A 20,411-nucleotide genomic window follows, 5' to 3' on the forward strand; every position below is an offset into this window, starting at 1 on the left:
TACATACTGAATACAGAGACTGAACGACTGACATTATTATTTGATGGAAGAATCCTAAATCAAGTCTCTGGATTCTCAGAAACTAGGTCAACACAAGAAATATTTACTACCACAGCACTGTCAACTCAGGACTACAAAGAAGCTGATATCTTCCCCAGCTGAATTAGCAAACCCTTCCCTAACCACCACACATGTAAGACAACCCTCATCAGCACAGTTAACGTATTTGGGAAAGTAACTCAATCTGGCAAAAAGTAATTCCTTTGTGGCTGGTAAAAAGGTCCACAGTTATATTAAAGCCTGTTGAAGAATTTTCTCACCCCCGCCCTCCCGCACTGGAAACATAACCCTACTCTTCCCTACCTTCCCAAACTCTACTTCAAAATATCCAAAGCAATAAAAAAAATTAAAATCTTCAACACTGTAACAGTTATATTTAGACATTAAATTTTGGCCTGTATCCAGAGATGTTTGATAAAGCTCCTAAAAGAAAAGTTGGTAACAAGGCTACAGGAATTCAACAGTAACTTTCAATCTAGCAGTAAACACAAACTGTCCTTCAGAGAATAATGAAGGACAAAGCCAAGATAAAGCACAAACAATGGAAAAGCATCTTTTAAATAACATTAAAAAATTGTCTAGATGGATGCAACAGATAGTCTAGACTCAAGGAAAAGTACTGAAACCAGTGTATTAGATTGTCGCTACTGTATCAAAACAGAACCAGTAACTTTTGCATAGAAATTGCCACATACAAGACAAATTAAATGGTTTATACTGCTATAAAACAGCATTAATATCTGCATTTTACAAATGATATAAAAATGGCTTAAAGAAAAATAAAGTTAATAAACAAAATACAGACAAAAAGCCGAGAAGTGCTATGTAAACTAGTCAGCAATGTTGTGTTTATGTTTTCATATATATTTAAATTATTTCAATGCATTTATATTCCCTCATGTAACTTTCTCTGTTGTCCTGTGACCTACCAACAAATGAAAAATGCATCTCTGAACCTCTCAAGCCTATGCAGCTGTATTAACTTTAAATGAAAAAGATAACAGTTTACCCTTCCACAATGAGTAAATTTACTATCTAATAGAATTATGTAAACATTTTCCGCCAAATTAGTATGTTCTCTTCTGGTTGTTTTTTTAGTATTAATCCTTACAAATCTATTTTTGGATTCTATAAGTGTTCAAGAATAGTAATGTTTTATTTCAAAGCAGAATGCAGCATAGGAACTCCTACTACTTCAAAGAAAAGGTTGTAAAAACACAGCCCTCCAAAACTACAGTCTGTTTTCACACTAACAAGGATGAGAATACTTAAAATGAAATGGTGTATCTGAGTACATTAACAAATCATATGCATTCCTCAAAATATTTCTACTCTTGCATAGCTACACTTGTTAGATCTAGCAGAGCCTCCTTTTCAGTCAGCATAATTGCTTTGAAAGCAAAATGAACATCAGAAAACCCTCCTTATAAAACAGTATCTGCTGATTCCTTGCAGAAGACAGACAACGAAGCTTTCACAACCATATTAAAGCCACTGCCACAACACCTGCCTTGTTATAGTTATGTTACAGCATTCTTAAATTATACTTCTAAGTAAGAAAGAATGATGGGTTTGCTCTTTCATACTGGAAAATACTGTATCAAGAATAGAGTAGGAAGCAACAAGGATTTTCTGCACAACAGGTTTTCTTTTCATGAAATACACCAAAAATAAAGAGCTCAAACTTAGCAAAGATAAGTCCTAACTTTAACATTTAAGTGTCTTTGAGTATGCTGCAGTCACCTACTTCTATAATTTCAAACTCCATGTATTATAATCATTATTCATCGTTTTAAATGAAATCAAACACATCCATTACTAAACTACCATTTTCTTTTAGAAATATACTGTGAAATAGGATAAAGGTTCATCTGATCTTTTTTCCCATGCATGAATACTTTGCAGCATTTTTGTATGCTCTACCGAGCACACATGTAACTTGTTAAAATTCACTGCTTGTTTCCATGCAGTTTCAGCACCTTTTCCAACTGTATTCTGACTGTAGTCCAGCAAATGCTTTTAGTAATACAGTGTAAGTTTGTTTCACTGTCTCCTTTTCTTATTATCTACATGTTTCTAGTCATCCATCTCACATTGATAATGCCAGTATTTAAATATTTATCTTGTATTACTCTAAAGCTAATTATAAATATATGATCTTTAATACTCACCACTGACGCTACTTAAAATCATATTTCCAGAGTTTCTTACTTCATCAAATTTTGCAAAGATTGTTTGCAACCTGTAAAGAACAACAACAACAAAATATTTTTACATTTATGAAATCCCCCAGGTTACTAGTAAAAACAGAAATCAGTTTATTATCATATATAAAGCAGTAATACAGAAATATACAAGGGATTAAGAGCATCAAAAAACAGTTCCTAGAAGACTCCTCTGAAGTTAGTTGACCATCTTCACACAAAAGCACAGAAAAAGAAGTCAACTTAGCAAAGACAAAAACTGAGCATCCTTATTAGCATGATTAAAAATAAACAAAATTTCAAAGTTCAGATTAAGTAATAGTATATATTGGGTCAAGATGATTGTGATATTATTCTATTTACACACAACACTAAAAGGAACTAGATAATGTTCACGTGGGAAAAAAATAGGGATTACTATTTAATTTGTTCGGAGACAATTACTAATTTTCCTCAAAATTTCCTCGGTTTTGTTATGAAAATACTTTTGTAGCACTTTGCACTTCCACAGAAAAAAAGGAGGAAATATTTTTTTTCAAAACTTAAGGTACACTAAATCAGTTATATTCAACACACCACTGATTTAAACTCTCACAATAAAAAACACACTGCAAGCGCTTAGCTACATGTAAATAGCAAAAAAAAACCAACCCCCCAAAACTCTACATTTGCAATCTAGTCCCACAAGGTAGAAAATGCTATTCAACACGAAACCAGCCATTTCTCTTCACTTCTGCAGAAAACTCAATAAAAGCCGTGGAAGTATCTCAGAAAAAACGTGACGCACACACTAGCAATAGGTTTATACTGACGTAATACACTGTTCAGCTGCAAACAATTGATAATATTTTCTTACATTTCTCCAAATTTTTGCATTTAGACTCTCCGAATACGGTCACAGACAACATGCACATGAGTTTTAGCTACAAGACTAGCAGGACCAAATCCTGACCTTAAATGCAGAGTTATGAACTACAAATTACATGATGGCCTGCAGCTCTCCAAACAGTTACGGGCCAGCTACATCACTTAATCAAAAACTTATCACTTAATTCAAAATTTGCTAAAAGAGCAAATAATGAAAGGCTCTATTTATAACTCACGCTCCAAACTATTTTAAGACAAACCAAGAAAAATGGATAAGAACAGTGCTTGGGTATGAAAATTATCACCATATGTGAAGGAGAGAAGTCATGGACACACCAAGATTTAACTTCAATGTTCCCTTATGCACACACCACTTTTACTCAGTGAGCCGTGTAGAGAGGCTGTGCACTCACTGCGCACAGTCTACCTTCTCTGACACACGGCATACCACTTTCATTCACCCATACCTCATTCATCTAATAATGAAGAATGTGATAATCATGAAATGCAGGCAGACTAGTGCCTGAGCTTTTGTTAGGTGTTGGAAGTGTGAGAAAAGCAAAACAGTGAGAAATCTGTAAAACACCTATTTCCTTGACACAGGGTGCCCAGAATAAACACAGGACAGGATGGAGGTCCAGTGATTTGTGTTTGTCGGGGCACCAAGGAGGAATGTGAAGCGAGGTGTAGGCTACGTGGTGCCATTCTTTTGCTTTTCTCAAGGATAGATTTATCTCCTGCTCTACCCTTTTCTTTCAAGGGATGGTTTTAGCAGTAGCCAGCCAACCTTGTTTCTAATCCTCACTTTTTTCCCACACCCAGTGCATCCCTCACACCAAGACAGCCTTGTTTCTCATCCTCCCTCTTTTTCCCACAAAAAACAGCTGTTCCCCTGGCACCAAGGAATGTACTATGTTGTTACTCTCAAACGATAATAGCTTGACTACAGTCACACCCACTCCGAGTTTGTACGCAAATTGGAGGGACAATAATCCAACACCAAATCGGAGGGACAGATCAATGGGTTTGTGCTCTCGCCCCCCCCGAAGGATGCCTTTTGGTAAGATTTCCTCGGCTATGCCGAGTGTTTACCCAGGAACTTAGTGTGTGTGATTGCAACCCTTTTTCTTTTGTGTAGTGCTATAGAGCCACCCTACAGTCGTGCATTTATCATAGGCACTCAAGTAATCTGTAAATGTTGCATAAAAATAAACTGTACTATTTGTGACTCTGACTGCTTCTGTTGAATGCAACCAGACCTATAGCCTACGGGCTGTTCGTGCATCTGGGTCAGACCTATAGTTACGGCCCTAATTGGCATACTTATTAAGACATAAGTCCACCCACCCTTAGCCCCTCTAATCTCTGAGGACCGGCTAGAACATAAGGGGATTCATCTTTTACCAAATTAATTTATCACCTTAAATGCAACAGTTTCCCCCCACTTTCCAATGGTTTAGGACTCTAAAAATGTGTTATTTTTACTTTCCAAATACTTCAAAGCAATCTACTACCGGGCAAATTCGTCCTGGACTTAAGAGGCCCACACTAAGAACTACTTGGATTTAGCTGAGAATTCCACAAAAAGGCTTACTCTACTGCAGGCACCTAAAAAAACAAAACTAAAAAAACCCCTTAATTGTGCAAGTCAGTAACCAGCAGTTATTCCACCATTTCAACTTCTCTCAAAACTATATGTAGCTCAGTAGTAGTTTGCCTAATGTTCCCCTAACGTATCAGTCTTCTCTCTGGAACTTATTATCTTCTCCCTTTTGCACCACCATTGCATTTACAAGCATCACAGCCACAGCAGAATGTCTGAAATGGCAGCAATTCACAAATGACAGATTATGTTGCTTGAGTATTAAACCTCAGACTTTTAATGAAAAGGTCAATTTGTAAATCAAATACAATTTATACCACAATGGGGTTTTTTTTTTGCATTTAGACTTAAAAAAGTAAAAATACAGTTAATATATGAAATGCTTCTTGGGTACTAGCATTTACTGATGACACATGGAATCCTGTTAACATACTATGTGCTTTCAAACACACAAAGCGAAAAGTTCACCCAAGAATCAATATACATAGTAATGCATTATGCCACCTTGCTTTCAAAAAGGAATTTAATGTATTTGCTTTGTATGTACCATAGGAAGTATTTTTACTGTTTACTAGCGATTGCGAACACCCCTCAACGCTGCTGGATTTCATACCAAACAATAACAGTTTGTCTAGTTAATGAGGAGGACTTAACACTACATCTGAAAGGCTGAAACTGTTATCCCTAGAGAAACTGAACATGAATATTAGAGAGTAACAGATTTCCTTTAAAATTTCACTTAATTTTTTTATATCCTGTTAGGCTAATGTTACACATTTGGCACACATCTTTTAGAGAATTAAAAAGAAGAAAATATTTCCTGCTCTTCTGAACTTAAGTTTTAAAAAATGCTTTCCTGAGTGTTTTAAACCAAAGAGAAAAATCAAAATGCTTCGTTATAAATATATTCTAATAATACAAACACTGCCTCTCCCTCTGGGCAAAATATCTGACAAAGTACTAACTATAAACATTAAAAAAATGTGTTTGTCAGCACTGGATGATATGTAGTCAGTGGTGCAGGCTAGAGAACACCACAGTACTTCCACTCCTAAAGCTTTCAAAGCTCTTTATGACCAGAGGCACACTCTCTAGTATTTTGTCATAATTACAAAAAAAAAAAAAAAAAAAATCCAGTAAAACAGCTGACAAAATGGCCAAGCACTACTGTAGATCCAAACCTCTCCTTAGTACAGCTTACAGAAACTATAACTACTACTTTGCGAAAACTCTCACAAGTTTCTTCCTCCCACCCAGCTCTTCATGCTACCATCTTCTCATTTTCTTCTCACAGCCAGAGGCAGCAAGGCAGTATGGGCTAAAGTCTCTAAAATTACTGAAACCATGATCAATTTAAGAATGTTTACAGGATTTCAGCTCTTTGCAAAAGAGAGCCTGGCTAAGAAGAATCCAAGAAAGTCTACAGGGCCAGGTGAAGACTGCTTTCACCATCATCAGCAATGAGGAATGTTTGAGAAGAGCAGCATTATTACTCCTTTATATTGTATCTCCAAGCCCAAGCCTGGATATGACATGCATCATCAATCAGTGAAGTCATCAGTCAATAGAAATACTATGTCACCAATGAATAGAAATGTTATTTTCTTCCCCCAAAAAGGCACAGACAGGTCTTCTGCAGCTTCACGTATGGAAGAAGAAATCCCCACTGATGAAAAACACCTGTTCAGGACAGGAGGCCACTTCTGCATGGGCTGGATGATTGTTGCTGTCTCAGTTCACAAACGAGCAAATGCATGAGGCTGTAGCACTTTAAATGGGGGCTTCTGACAACCTGCTAAACCCTCTCCTGCAGCAGGTGACAGGTCTCTATCAAAGGATTAACATTTATGTTCTAAGAGAGGAATACATATCCTTCTAAAATGCAGCTTGAGCTGACACAAATGCACATGGAAATGCAGATGCTAGCAGGGAGCATGCACTACACTTCTAGACTGAAAAGCGATTATTTGTGACCATGCTTGATGGAGTTCAATTGTTTGCATGACAGGCAGAGTGAGATAGCTAAAGTTTGGACCTTGTGATGAAGTGGCAAAAAAAATACCACTCTGTTGTCAACAGTAGGAGGAAAAAGAAGGAGAAAGAGTGGGTGGTAACTAGTCTCTTCTTCAAGTCCAAAGTGAGTCTAAAACAGGAAATGGCCCATATGAAACCTTGCACTTACTTCCCCCTTCCAAAGAAAACCCCCAAATGATCTTGCAGACATGTGTCCACATCTGGACATGCAGATGGATGTCATCTACAACACGAACCAGACAGATAAGTAGAATGTGTATACTACATAAAATGTAGCATTATAGCATTCTGCAGTATGTATTTCTGAATATTTCAGGATATGAAGTCGTGGCCCTAGACATAACTAAACAAATAACTGGTTTTACACATTTATGTTTCTCAAGTAACAGTGGGGAAGTTGTCAGATGACTGCCTGAAAGATCTTAAACAGCTTTTAACACTCAGACTAAGCAACTGCTATCCAGAGCCACATATACTACTTCCACTCAGGGAATATCAGTCACACAGATTCCATACTGAAACAAATTCAATTTGGCCCACACAGAATAAAACCGTTCACTATTCTTGGCTCACAGAATGAGAAATGTAACATCCACTTTCAGTATTCACAAATGTATTAACACTAATACTTACAGGCCTGATACCAAAGACTGTCAAATCTCTTTGGCAGCAACTTTTTAACAAAATAAAAATAACCACCAAATTTCCAACCACTGGCTTCGTACTGATTTTCTGGAAAAGGAATGTGCTTCAGGCAAATCCCAAAATATTATTCTGAGACTTGTAAGTTGAAAAACAACAAAAAGAAAGAGGAACTCACTGATTTTATAAACAAACTCACAAATTAATCTCTGCAAAAAATAAAAATATACTGAAGAAAAATACAGTAGTAGCAAGTAGAGTTGAACTACAAAAGTAAGACCTCATCTTTTCTTGACTACCTAGACTCCAACAGGTCAAATAACCTCTAGAAAATCCAGTATTTTCCATCAAGGCAAACCTACCAGGTACAGATTACAAAACGTTTTAAGTCTACTGTTATTATATTACTAACTACATTTGGCTTTTTATACACACAACATGTATGTACCATTTGCATATTTAAGGAAGTTGAACAATTTCTCTGAACAATGCTTGATTAACTTTCCTGCCTCCCTTTCAGCAGACATGAGCTCTTATTTTCAGTGCTTTAGGACAGAGTGCATTCAAGCAGCAACACACAGATGTCTAATGTGTAATTGGTTACATAAACCAAACAAGCCTACATTTTACTAAATCATGTGTGCACCAAATGTTGAAGTAGTAGGGTTTACTGCTAGTATTTCTGTTCACACACAATTTTTAATGCACTGTCATACAGTGAAAGAGCTGCAGTGCAGTTCTTCAAGGCTGAACTCAACCACTGAAAACAGCTGTGTCTGAACTACAGATTATCCGTAATATTTAAAACCCTTAAAAGCTACCCAGGCACATAAATATGAACACAGATACCCCTCAAAACAATGATAAGATCTCATCATACTCTACACCAAAGGTTTTTTCCCCACAGATCATAGCTCCTGCATAACACCATGACAATTCATGACAATTTTAATATATCGAAACAAAGGGAAAACTTCTGACAGGCACTAGGGAAGAACCATCTTAAATTAGGTCTGCCCCGGGAGGAACAACAGTCTGAGCTACCACAGAGCTAATCTATCTTTCCTGAGCTTTGCCAACTGCCTTATTTGTGTGAAGTAGTAAGGAGAGACTACAGAAACCCTGTTTTCTGTCAGCAGTGGATGGGACAGAGACTAGTAGCCTCACACTCAACTCAAGTAAATCCTAACTCCCCCTTTCATCTCAACCTGAAAACTGAAGCGGAGGACACAGCACTGAGACTCAGCTCGTATTATTTTACGCAAGCCTTGACTGTCAGGTGCAAAACTGTTAAGATTCAGGAGCAACAACCCATTTAACATGCACCAAGTAGAGCCTTGCCCATTTATGTAAATGCAAATGGTACAACTATGCTTGCTTTCAGATCAGGGGGAATTCTGTGTTCAACTGATTCAGACGGTAGAAACAACAATTTGGCACCTACTGCTACTAAATTGGAAGCAGTTGATTGCCCTAAGGATACAAAGCTCCTATGGTGTTTAATCCTATTTGGATTCCAAGATTTACTCTGTATCACATGGAAATGTGAGCAGGATAAGTGTTGAACCTAAACTTATGGTCAGACCCAACAGTCACAGTACAAACAAAGGCTGTTATCTGCATTCTTTTTTCATTCTCTGTTCTAAGACCCTGTCTTAATGCAAGAAGGATCTTCTCTGGTATGTTCCAGTTATCTGTTATGAAACTCAATTTTTGGAATTGTAATAATAATACATCTTAAACTTCTGTGGTAACCATATCATCTCTTAATAGTGTACAATTGTGACTGCCATTAAATAGAAGGGAATGCGTACAACTTCCCAGTCCCATAAGCAGGGTAAGCTTTTGTCCAAACAGACTGAACTCTGCCTGGAAGGTGAAACAATAAATTCAGCACAATTCTCCTGTGATATTTTGATACCCTACAAATCATCATTAAAAACTAGGGCTAATAGTTTTTTAGAAGTGTCTGATGAGGCACTGTATCCATTCTGATATTCTCTCTGACATCATGTGGTAGATATATTCTGCTTTATCAAAATCAAGAACTGAGATGAAGAGTCAGAGTAAAGTGATATGTTAATTGATAAAGGGGTTAACATAATTTTAAAAGAATGTTTTAATAAGGAATTTCGAAGACTTTGTTGTATAAACAGTCTATCCCACTAAGTACAATTTCAAGCTCTGTCTAGCTTTCTTAATTAAACAAATCCTTACCAAGGGAGCAACAAAACAATGGTTACTTTTATTTCATATAAACTAATCTAAACAGACCAGCCCTTAGGGATCAGAATCACTTTTCAGAAAGAGAAAGGACCAGTGAAGTACGTGTTTTCAAAACTTCCCTGAACCTTCTGCAAAAAACATCCAGTGTCCTGTGATGGCATGCTTAACAGTTAGACCAATACTACCTTCTCATTGAACCCCAGAATCACAACCTCAGAATTTATGGGAAGTAGTTATTTTGAACAGCACCTCTCTCTGATCTAACTGTAACCCATAAAAGCAGACATCTAGGGTGGAAAGGATTGGTCTGATGGAATTAGCAAGAAGCAAGGGAGGACAGTTTTTCCATTATAACTATCTTCAAGAAGGTAGTAGCTTGTTGATTTGCCATGCTTTCATTGCACAGTCACACATGTACATACACACTTGTTCTCTCACACATGCATGATACATGACAAGTATCCATTTAAGTGCTTCAGCAGAGACTCTTCTACACAGAAGCTAAACAGCAACTCTTAGACTAAGGAACAAGATGAATATATTCAAGTATTTTCTAATTCCGACTGCACTCAGTACGTATTTGCTTAATTTCGAGACGTTTTTCTACTACTGTCCAGCTCTCATCTTCTCTAAAAGTCAGGGGATTTTAACTGATGAATGTTCGGTTGCTTTTCATCATACACTGTAAGCCTCTTCCAGAGGCAGAAAAGACAATAGCAAAAGAAAGTCAGGAACATTAGTAATATCACAATGGAGGCAAAAAAGACTAGAAGATAAAATAAAAACTGTAATAATTTTAAAACAAAGTTTTTAGTGAGTTTAAGGTTCTGATAAAAAAACCCTGTAACACAGAACAGCTCAGGATTATGAAATTAAAACAACTCACCTTCCAGGAGGAATTCCTCTCTTTGTAAGATCTATTCGTACTTTCTCTCCCACATGTCTATAAACCTCTACAATGGCTAGTATGGCAGCATCTCTCACCTGTGAATGCAGTTTAAATTGTTAATTTCAGGGTTACAGAAACCAAAACAATATTTGATGACAACCCACTAATCTTGCAGTTTCTATCAACCTGCATGGCAACTCATTTCACAAAACAGTTGAAACTGTGAGGATGGAAGGGAAAGGAAATACAACTGTTATTTCAAGACAGTATTTGTTCCAAGTTAGAGCATCTCCAGATGGTAAATGAAAAATCCTAGAAGTAACAGCTCTAGAGGGAATTTCTGGGATTGACATAGTATTTGTGGGAAAAATGTGCTTTACTTAGGACTCTATCACAGCAGGCAATACTTCTAAAAGTTAGTCGCTGCACTCAGTCTTGACACATCATCTCACATGATTTCATGTTTCTACATGCAGACAGCCCCTTCTGGAAAACTAAGGACCTGACTGCCCACAAGAGTGGGACAAAGTGACCAGCATTTTCTTTACTTCCTTCAACAGGAATTACATGACACCACATAAGCACAAGAAAGGGAGTAAGCCAAGACAGGGGAAGGGGAAAGAACAGTTAAAGCAAAGTAGTATAGTGTTTCTAAAAATTTTAAACCATAGTCATTGCAATAAAAAATGCCCAAAATGCATGTTATTAAACCCCATTATTCTATATAAAGAATTACTGGAATGACTTTAGTATTGTTCTTTGTAACTGTTTGAACTAAATCCACAATTGCTCTATCAAGATATGAACTACATCTTTACTAATGACCAACAAGCAAGACAAATTCTTAACAGATTTTCTCTAAATAGAACTATGCTATGCTATGCAGAGGAGACAAGGACTTTGCTACACCCAGAAAGTAATCATGAAGACCTGTCCTGTTTATTCTTCCATCTCCTACCAACGCTACCTTCTTCCTTGTTGTATTCTTAGTCTTTTCTCTCAGACACAACTTCAGATAAATCAAGATCTTATCTGTTTCCATTTGAAGGTTTTCTGAAGTTCTGATGTCACCATTATGAACTACATCTTGATTTTCACTGCAGATGTTTTTGCTTAATTAACTGATTTGAACTACAGCCTTTGCATATGCTCAAATGCCATTTGAGTTCCATTTAGGAAATTATTACACACGATAATGTTACCTTTAGCAAATTTGTCAGACTATTACAGGTCTCATGTAGGAGCTGCTTCCGGAGGCAATTCTTCCTGTCAATACATTTTATTCTCTTTTCTTTCAACATGCTCTATAAGAAACAACTATTTTCAGGAATGACTAGTTTCAACCTCTGGAGACAAAACTATGGGGGCCAGTGTATCATAATACTGCTGGCTTTGCAGCTCTACTTTCATCTTCCAACGGATGGACGAATTCAGAAATAAATGTGTTTATTGCTTCTCAGTGTAGAAAATAACTATCTGTCGTATACAGGCAAGCCTATCGGCTATTCTTAAATGCCTACATTTATTTTGATTTCATTCCTCTGTCAAAGTACAGTTGCTGAAGCACCAGTAATGAAATCCTTACCTGACTATTTGAGTCACCAAATGCTGTGCACAGATGTGGTACCAACTTGCTGAGGATTAATGGTTGTGCACCATAACTACAAAAAAAGATAAGTTAAATGTATAGAGAAAAACAGAAAATACTTTATGCATAAGTGAACTCTTAGCACTGATAAAATACAAACTTCCATCAGTCAAGATCCAACTCTCTCTTACTAGTCCTTTGTCTAATTTTAAGTAAGACAAAAATACTATACCTTTAGTCTTTCTTTCAGAAAGGTCACAAATTAAGTTGTTTGGTCTTTCCCATTAATTTAATTGAATCAGACTTCCTGAAGTATTAGTTTCAGAGAAAAATGACATTCAGAAGAAGGATAGAACTATTATATCTCCATAGAAACAAAAAGCTTACGTGTTTAAGGTAGCAATAAGACACAAACACACTCCTTCTCGGGATCGGTAATTCTTGTGTTTAAAACCAACAGCAAGGCGTTCCCAGATGTACTACAAAACCAGAAATAATTGTCTTTGATTAGCAGGAGTACAATACAATGTAATTCTATCCTTATTTTATAATTACATTCTTAACAGTTGCAAAAAAATAACAGAAGACAGATCCACTGGAAAAGTAAAGGCACTTCTCAGATAAAATTAAGTTACACAATGCAGCAGTATGGAACACAACAACACAAATTATTCTTATGCCAAAACCACTTTCTAAAAAACACCCTTTAGAAATCTAGTTATTTTTATTGTTTGAGAAACAGCTCTTACAAATATACAGAATTGTTACAGTTAGCACACACAAAACAAACATTACAAACTACTGACTCAAGCAGAAGTTGCTATATTCTTTTTGCTTCATATTCTGTTTCCCTGCCAAAATTCCCTCTCATCCATTCTAGCTAGTCCTTATCCATCCTCCTGCTGTCCACTTCTCCCCTACTTTTGCTTTAAATATTTTTCTCCATTTTTCAATTATTTCTTGCCCGTTCATTCTAATTCCTTTTCTTCCATTTTTTGTTCTGCTCGCGCTTCTCCTTTTGTGCTGGTGCCGCTTGCTGTAGTATGCTTCTCCGGCTTTACTAGACCCTCCTTTTACCTTCTTGCGCACTCGTTTTTTCACTGCCTGCCTTTAGTCTTTCCCTCCTCAGTTTATCTTTTTACCTTTCCATCTCCTTGCCGTTCTCTAGTAGCAGTATGTTACGGTGTAAAAAGTGTAAACATGAAGCTTACGAGACTGGGGGTTCTCAGCGGTATTTCGGAGCAGATGCACAGGCGCCAACTGCAACTCCCCCAGCTGCAGCGCTGCCATTACCGCCTGAGGCAGGCGGGCGGGCGGGCAGCAGGCGCGGGGAGCGTTGCCTAGCGATGGCTGCACACGGGCAATGGCACATTTTCCAGCCTGGGCACCACCCTCATCCCTACCCCCCAGGTGGTGCAACTGCAACCTATAACGGTTCCCTACAGATCTGCTAAGATGTACTCGATACCGATGACTGCAATCGTATTCGGCTGGCTGAAATAAACCCTCACGACCAGCCACTGATCAACAAAGACAGCGTAAGAGCAGGGAACACCGCATCCTCCTTATTAATGATGTAGCAGACGTAAAATTCTCCAATTAGAGCCTTGCTTGATCGTTTTGTCCCATCTGCGGTTTCCTGTTTGTTTGTTTTACACTTCATTACATTTAGAGAAAACAAACCTTAGGCAAGCAGGATATGGCTTGCCAAAACTGCACAGCTTAACAACAAAGAACAGGGTTTTACAGAAGAATCTTTCCCATTAATCCACTGTACTGGACAAATATGGGAAAAAGGAAATCTCCTTGCTAGGTGTACAAAAATACAGGTAGAGGGGGAACTATAGAGTATTGAAACAAAGCAGACTGAAGGGAAATTTAGTCTTTCACTAAATTAACCCTCCTTTAAGAACTTAATTCTTCTAAATAGAAATTCAAACAGCTGCTTAGAAATTTCAGCTTTCATGATGTGCTAGCAACACCTTATGTCAACCTCCCTTGGCCCCGTTCCTGCATTTATACCACCTATATTCTTATTTTTATGCTTTCCTGCCCATAACCAGCTGCATCTAGTTCTCATTCACAAAAACACCCAAACCAAACAAAAAACCAAACACATTTAAAACAAGAAAAGGGAACTGACAACAGGACAAATGAAATATTATTCAACAACACACCAGAACAGACAAGATGAGTGGATTGGAAAGAAACTTACAGGACTAATCCCAAAAATTTATTCCACCCAGCTCTTCCAAAGGGATGCTTCTCTGCAGCAAATGGAGCCTAAAACTCTCTATTTCAGTGTTTGAGGCACAGGAAAGACTCCTCTAGTTTGGTTCCTGCTGTGACTGAGGATGATTGATGTTTTTCATCCAAATTTTTAATGATACGTAAGGTGTCCTGGGAGCAGACAACTGAATCCAGACTCCCTCCAGGAGTTATCAGAAGAGCCATATCCATACCTTCTCTTACTCACACAGGCTGTTCCTCAGACCCCATGAACCTTGGGTTCTTTCAGATACTGCAAGTAAGCCTCAAGTCTTTGTGTACAGGCTAACAACTCTTCAGAAACTGAAAGATGCACCAGTAATCTAAAACTCTTCCATGATGTGGGCCTAGCATGAAGCAATTATCACCACATTCTTTATCAGCAATTGTTCAAATGAAGGTGTCTCCAAGATGCTCTGCTGTGCACTTATACCAGTGCTATTACTGCAGAGGCAGGGTACTTCCAGGTCTGTGTTCCAGGTACTTGGGAGCATCTTGGGCACAGGAACATGTCACTCATTAACTACTTGCACTTAGGTGTGAAAAAATGCTGCAAGGTCTCCTTGTTAATGAATACAATCAAAACTAGATGTTGTGAAAAGGTCAAGGTATGTCTTTGTGGATGACACTAATAGATTTTGATGCCTAAATACCAGTCAGATCTGTGACCAAAACATGCAAGAAAATGCCTCATGTTGGAAAGGAGATAAACATGTTTCTCTGGTTGCCTAACACACTACTTGTTTTTTCCTATCAGGCAATGAAGGCAATTAAAAACAATTTTCTTACTGCAGATCAAGTCTGCAAAATCTTATTCCCTGCACACATTCAAACCTGTAACTATGAATAAAAAAAGCCAGGAATCAGCACACAGAAGAACCTCATTTTCATTCACAACAAGACAGACATTCCCTATTAACTTCTGCACTTAAAACTCAAAAACGGATTTTCCTTAAAAATTAAAAACTCAGTAAGTTCCTACTAACGAGCAGGGTCCCGAGTTCCAAATAACATCATTGCTCAAATAATATAATCCTGTTAAACAATCATACATTTTTCAGACTCACAGAGCAGAAATACAAGATTCAGCACTTGGAAGCCACATAATGCTAAGAACTGTAAAAAGATTTGCTTAACTCAAACTTCCACCTAAGACAACAAATCAGAGGGCAACTTATCCCCATCTTAGTTTGTCCAAGGATCACACAGCGTGTTTGTCACATACCTAGAAAGCCAGATTTTCTAAGTTACAATGCACCATCTCAACTGCAGGACCACTCCTACCTGTTCAAGTACAAAACTAATTTTAAAATAAATTCAGAGTTAAATCAACTTATTTATTATCATTATGCAAACTCAAACCCAGGAGGATGCTTCAAACATGCTTTAATTAACAAAGTCCTGCCACATGACATGAAAAACATCTACTCAGAATTTAGCTACAATATGCAAAAACTGCAGAATTGCACTGTATCAGATTTGTATCTTCCACTGAACAATGCAGTGTCAATCCATTAAGAATATCTTTAACATTTACACCATTAAGAGCCACCATCACATTGTGACATATTCAAAGTCAGGCTCATGCATAAGTCATAAGCTCACCGGAGGCCCACATCTGAATCTACATTAAGTAATCATACCATGGGTGGTGCTGCTTCGTCCATCAATTTCAATATAAGATTCTGTGCTTGCTCTCGAACTTGGTCTTTGGCATCTCCCATACGATCTATCAAAGGCAGGAGAACTACAAGAGAGGGGGGAAAAAAAAAAAGAAAAAAGATTAAAGACCTAATGAAAATTTTCTAATACTTACAGATATCTCCTGAGACAGATTTAATATTTTAAGATGGCCATATTGTAGTCTCAAATGTATTTGAGTATGTTATAAGAATAACAATTGCACTGGACTGAAATTGAAGAAAATTCTATCTTCCAACAGGTTAAAAAGAAATTAAGCTTCCCATCTTAAAAACAGTATGAATTACTTTAATCTTCAAAAGGTATGCCAGTAGCTTCTGAACATCTGGCTTTTCTGAAAAATAATGCTAATCCTGGTGAGTGGGAAAAAATTGGGGCAGGAAAAAATTACTTTGCTGTTTAATTACAAACATTTTAAAAGTTTTAAATCCTCCTATTCACACAGTGTATCTTCTGGAAACTTGGCCTTACTTCAGGAAAAAGTATCAGTAAAAGTTACTACTTCAAAACAAGTATCCTCAAATAGTATTTAACTAAAATTGCACGATAGCTGATGATTTCACAGCCTAAAAACCACAACTCAAAATGAAAGCACTTGCCAATTCTTTTTGCTTGCTTATCCCGACAGAAGTTTATAATTACATCTGATAAACAAATTAACATTACAATATTTAGGAAAGTTATCTGAACAAACACTGAGATCAGCACTGTGCAAGACATCCTGCTATACTGGTTCCCTGTCCTCCACCTGGAGCCTACACACAGGCTTTGTGAGATTCTACCCCCCCCCAGTGCTTTTGGTAGCAGGTGTTCAAAATGAGGGGTGACGACACTGAGTGCATTGCATTCCCCCAGGAAGTACAGCTGACATGGAACTGGTGGAGATCCATCTCCCACAGGACAGTGCTTTTGAAGTTAGTATAATAAGCATACGAAACAGCACCTAGAACAAGCAAGTGTCATGTGCTAATAATGGTAACATTTACCTGTCAACAGCTCAACTTTCTGCATTAGTTTCTGATCTGATCCACAGTTTTCTAAGAGCAGCAAGTATCACGCATGTAATGTGGGTGGAACTTACTCAGCACAGACCACGATACCCATCTGTCCTGGTTTGAGTGAGTGGAGGGGTTTTTGGCAGCAGGGGAGGGGGCTACAGCAGTGACCCCCTGTGAGAAGCTTCTCAAAACTCCCCCAGCTCTAAGTCAGACTTGCCTTTGCACCAAGGCTGGGCCAATTAGCTGTCCCTCAGCAATAACGTATTTAAGAAGGGGAACCTGAGAGGAGTTGTGAAGAGAACATCTGTGTGAACACTGAGGCCAGTGAAAAGGAGGAAGAAGGGGGGAAAGTGTGCCAGAGCAGAGCCCCCCTGTATCCCATGGTGAGAGGGCAGAACCGCCACCCATGGAGGTCACTGGAGGAGCAGAGATTTGCCTGTGGAGGGTCCCCAGGACTCTGTGGGAAGAAGCAGCCCCCACAGTTGTAGCTTGGTCCTGGAAGAACTGCAACACATAGGGGTGACCTACACCAGAGCATCTCGAAAATAATGTATCCCATGGGGAGAGTTTGTGGGGAAATGTCTCCCATGAAAGTGACACCACGTAGAGCAGGAAAAGAGTGCAGAAGAGTGATTCCCCCCGCTTTGCAGGATTAAGCCGTGGACTGACTGCACACCACACACATACACACACACCCATCCCCGCCTCTGAGCCACTGGGATAGGAGGTAGAGTGATCAGGAACAAAACTGAGACCCGGGAAGAAGGAAGGGGTGCAGGAAGGCGTTTTTAAGATACGGTAACGCTACTCACTGTCCTGCTCTGCCTGTTACATGTCTGTTAGTGTTTTGAATTAAAGTGATGTGGGTTTTTTTCGTCCCCTAATGAGCCTGTCCTTTCCCTGTGACCATAATGGGTGAGACACCCCTCTCTGTTCTTATCTCCATTCCAGAGCCTTTTGATTCACTTTTCTCCTTCCCAGCACTGGAGGAAAGGGTCACTGAAGGGCTGCACGGTGCTCACTTGCCCTCTGTGCTCAAACAATGATGATACTTTATCAAGTTTTTGTGGTTTTTATTAAAAGGTATCTTTCTCCTCTGAATAGATTATTACAGCTACTTTCATTTTACAGTTTGAAGAGATAGGCTTGGGTTTTTTGTCGTTTGGGCTGGGGTTTTTTGTTGTTTTGTTGGTGTGAAGTGTTGGCTTTTTGGTTTAGTTTGGGTTTTTGAGGGGTGTTTTTTGGTTTGGTTTGTTTTTTTTTCATTTTGTAAACAGAAGAAACATGCAGAAGTGATTTTTGGGAGTATACAGCTGAGCCCTCCTATTAACTTCCAATCACTCATATACTTACTGATTACATTTTTATTGTCAGAAGTACTTCTCATGCCTATTTTCATCACTTCTAAACTGACCTTTTACCTATACCATATGTTTCTGGTGAGTTCTGCTACATTAACCTGACTGCTGGGCAGCTGAAAGCCACTCTAGCTTCACATAGAGGGAAACAAACACAGACACTGAGAAGCTGTTCTAGTGGAGGGAAACACAGCGAGTGCCAGTCCCGCGGGAACACGGCTCCTTTGTGACTAATTAGCACGCTGACTCAGTTGACGGAGCTGCAGATACCAGGGCTCTGCTCAAATCACTAAGGCAAGAACAGAGAACAGCTACTAGAAGTCGCTGAAGAGAGATGAGGTCACTGAGTTAAACTAAGCTATGACACAGCCTGCAGATTTCAGCGTGCATAGCCACTGAACACACCAGCCTTTGTCACTCGTGGAGCTCTGACAGAGGGACAACTTGCTGTGGGAGCTGTTAAAGGACCCAAATGTCCACAGGCTTGCCTTTTCTACCCCTAAATCTCCACTTTCTGTAAGACCCCATAAGGCATGATATATTCTGTTTGCATAAAACAAATGAAATTAGGCTGCTGAATGCTGGCAACCACCATCTGGTTTTCAGTTTGGTAGTTCATCTTTTCTGTCAGAATAAGCTCCAATAGGAAATTATTTGAAGTTGGTTGCCTATTGATGAAGTTTCAGAACACTCAACCAGAAGGGGATCTCCACCAAACATATTTTAATTTGAATTCCTAATGCCCTCATCACTTTTTCTCCAAATGTTAGACACATCTAGGGTGTGTGAAAAACAGTGAAAAAGTGAAAAACAGTGGAACTGTGTTAGCTGTCCTTTCTAAGAATGACTGGGTAACACCTCCCTACCTAAAAATTCTGACAATGTTTGAGACACTCACATCCATCCCAGCCTCCTCTTTTGCTAATCACTCTTCTTGTTTCTCTACTTCAAGCCTCTTGGCCTCTTCCTGCTCCTCTCTAGTCCTGCTCAGCCAAAAACCAGAAAGCACAAGAAACACTGAGTTCTCTTAAGAAACCTCACCTAAGCCCAAAGCAGCAACTACAGCTGAGCATCAGAAATGACACTACAACACAGGCTTTTGCTCTTCATCAGATAAACCAGGGCTGTCCCTAGAAAACAGCAACTTCACCTACTCACTACACCAACCACCATTTCCATTCCTCACAGCCCATACCACTCCATGTACCAGCATCTGTCCGTTCACAAGGTGAACTGAGGACATAGACGGTCAAAATAATACACACTATCAAAAGCATGAGCTAAGAGGTATGTTGGAACTGAGCTAACAAGAACAGCCTGCGGAGGTTTTGGCATCTTAGGAAGTATCTACCGGGTGTTTGTGCACTAAGATTTTACAAAAAGATTTCTACCTTGGCCAGCTTGAAGCAAGTTTCTGTCCCTACTAGGAACAGCTGAAGTCATACTTGTGATACAAGGGCATCCTATACCAAAACTCAAGTCTCTGCTTTAGAAGATTAGAGTACTACTACATCCCAAAGAATGGATGACCAGAAAACACAACACTAAGAACAATGCTTTTTTCCCCCAACTTCATTCTCAATACAACTGAACAACCATTTTTGCTGATACTTTTCCTTTACATTTTATATGCTTTCTCATCAGCATTCTTAAATTAGCATCCTTCTTTACACTGCCGTGCAAATATATGCATTTCACATCAGTCTGCCAACTAAACAATCTCAAATAGATGCTAGAGTTAAAAGAAAGGTGAGGAAAGAGAAGTAGGACCATACATGAAGGCAGTATTCAAAGTGGCAGTCTAACAAGTTACCCAGTGAAATACATAATTTATGGTCAGTATGGATTCACATATTCCTGCTGTTTTATACTAACCTTATCCATCTTACATCTTCTGTTTCCTAGTTTATTTAATCATTTCAAAGGGGTTTTGGAAAGCCTAATAACATATGACAACTTTCTTCCTTTTATTT

The 20,411-nt window shown here is 38.5% G+C and overlaps 1 protein-coding gene across 24 annotated transcripts in view; it reads right to left on the bottom strand.

Annotated features, from left to right (window-relative positions):
- CLASP2 (cytoplasmic linker associated protein 2) overlaps nt 1-20,411 on the bottom strand; it is a 154,598-nt gene that overhangs the window by 112,177 nt on the left and 22,010 nt on the right. For all 24 annotated transcript variants that reach the window (XM_026843924.1, XM_026843947.1, XM_026843946.1 and 21 more), the window contains exons 3-7: nt 16,025-16,128; nt 12,501-12,592; nt 12,111-12,186; nt 10,523-10,620; nt 2,232-2,302 (exon numbers count right to left, since the gene is read on the bottom strand). In XM_026843924.1, the coding sequence (XP_026699725.1) occupies nt 2,232-2,302; nt 10,523-10,620; nt 12,111-12,186; nt 12,501-12,592; nt 16,025-16,128 (441 nt within the window). The remainder of the gene's footprint in view (nt 1-2,231; nt 2,303-10,522; nt 10,621-12,110; nt 12,187-12,500; nt 12,593-16,024; nt 16,129-20,411) is intronic.

This window comes from Athene cunicularia, assembly GCF_003259725.1.
Source record: "Athene cunicularia isolate RWA chromosome 2 unlocalized genomic scaffold, athCun1 chr2_part2, whole genome shotgun sequence".
Classification (NCBI taxonomy): Eukaryota; Metazoa; Chordata; class Aves; order Strigiformes; family Strigidae; genus Athene; species Athene cunicularia.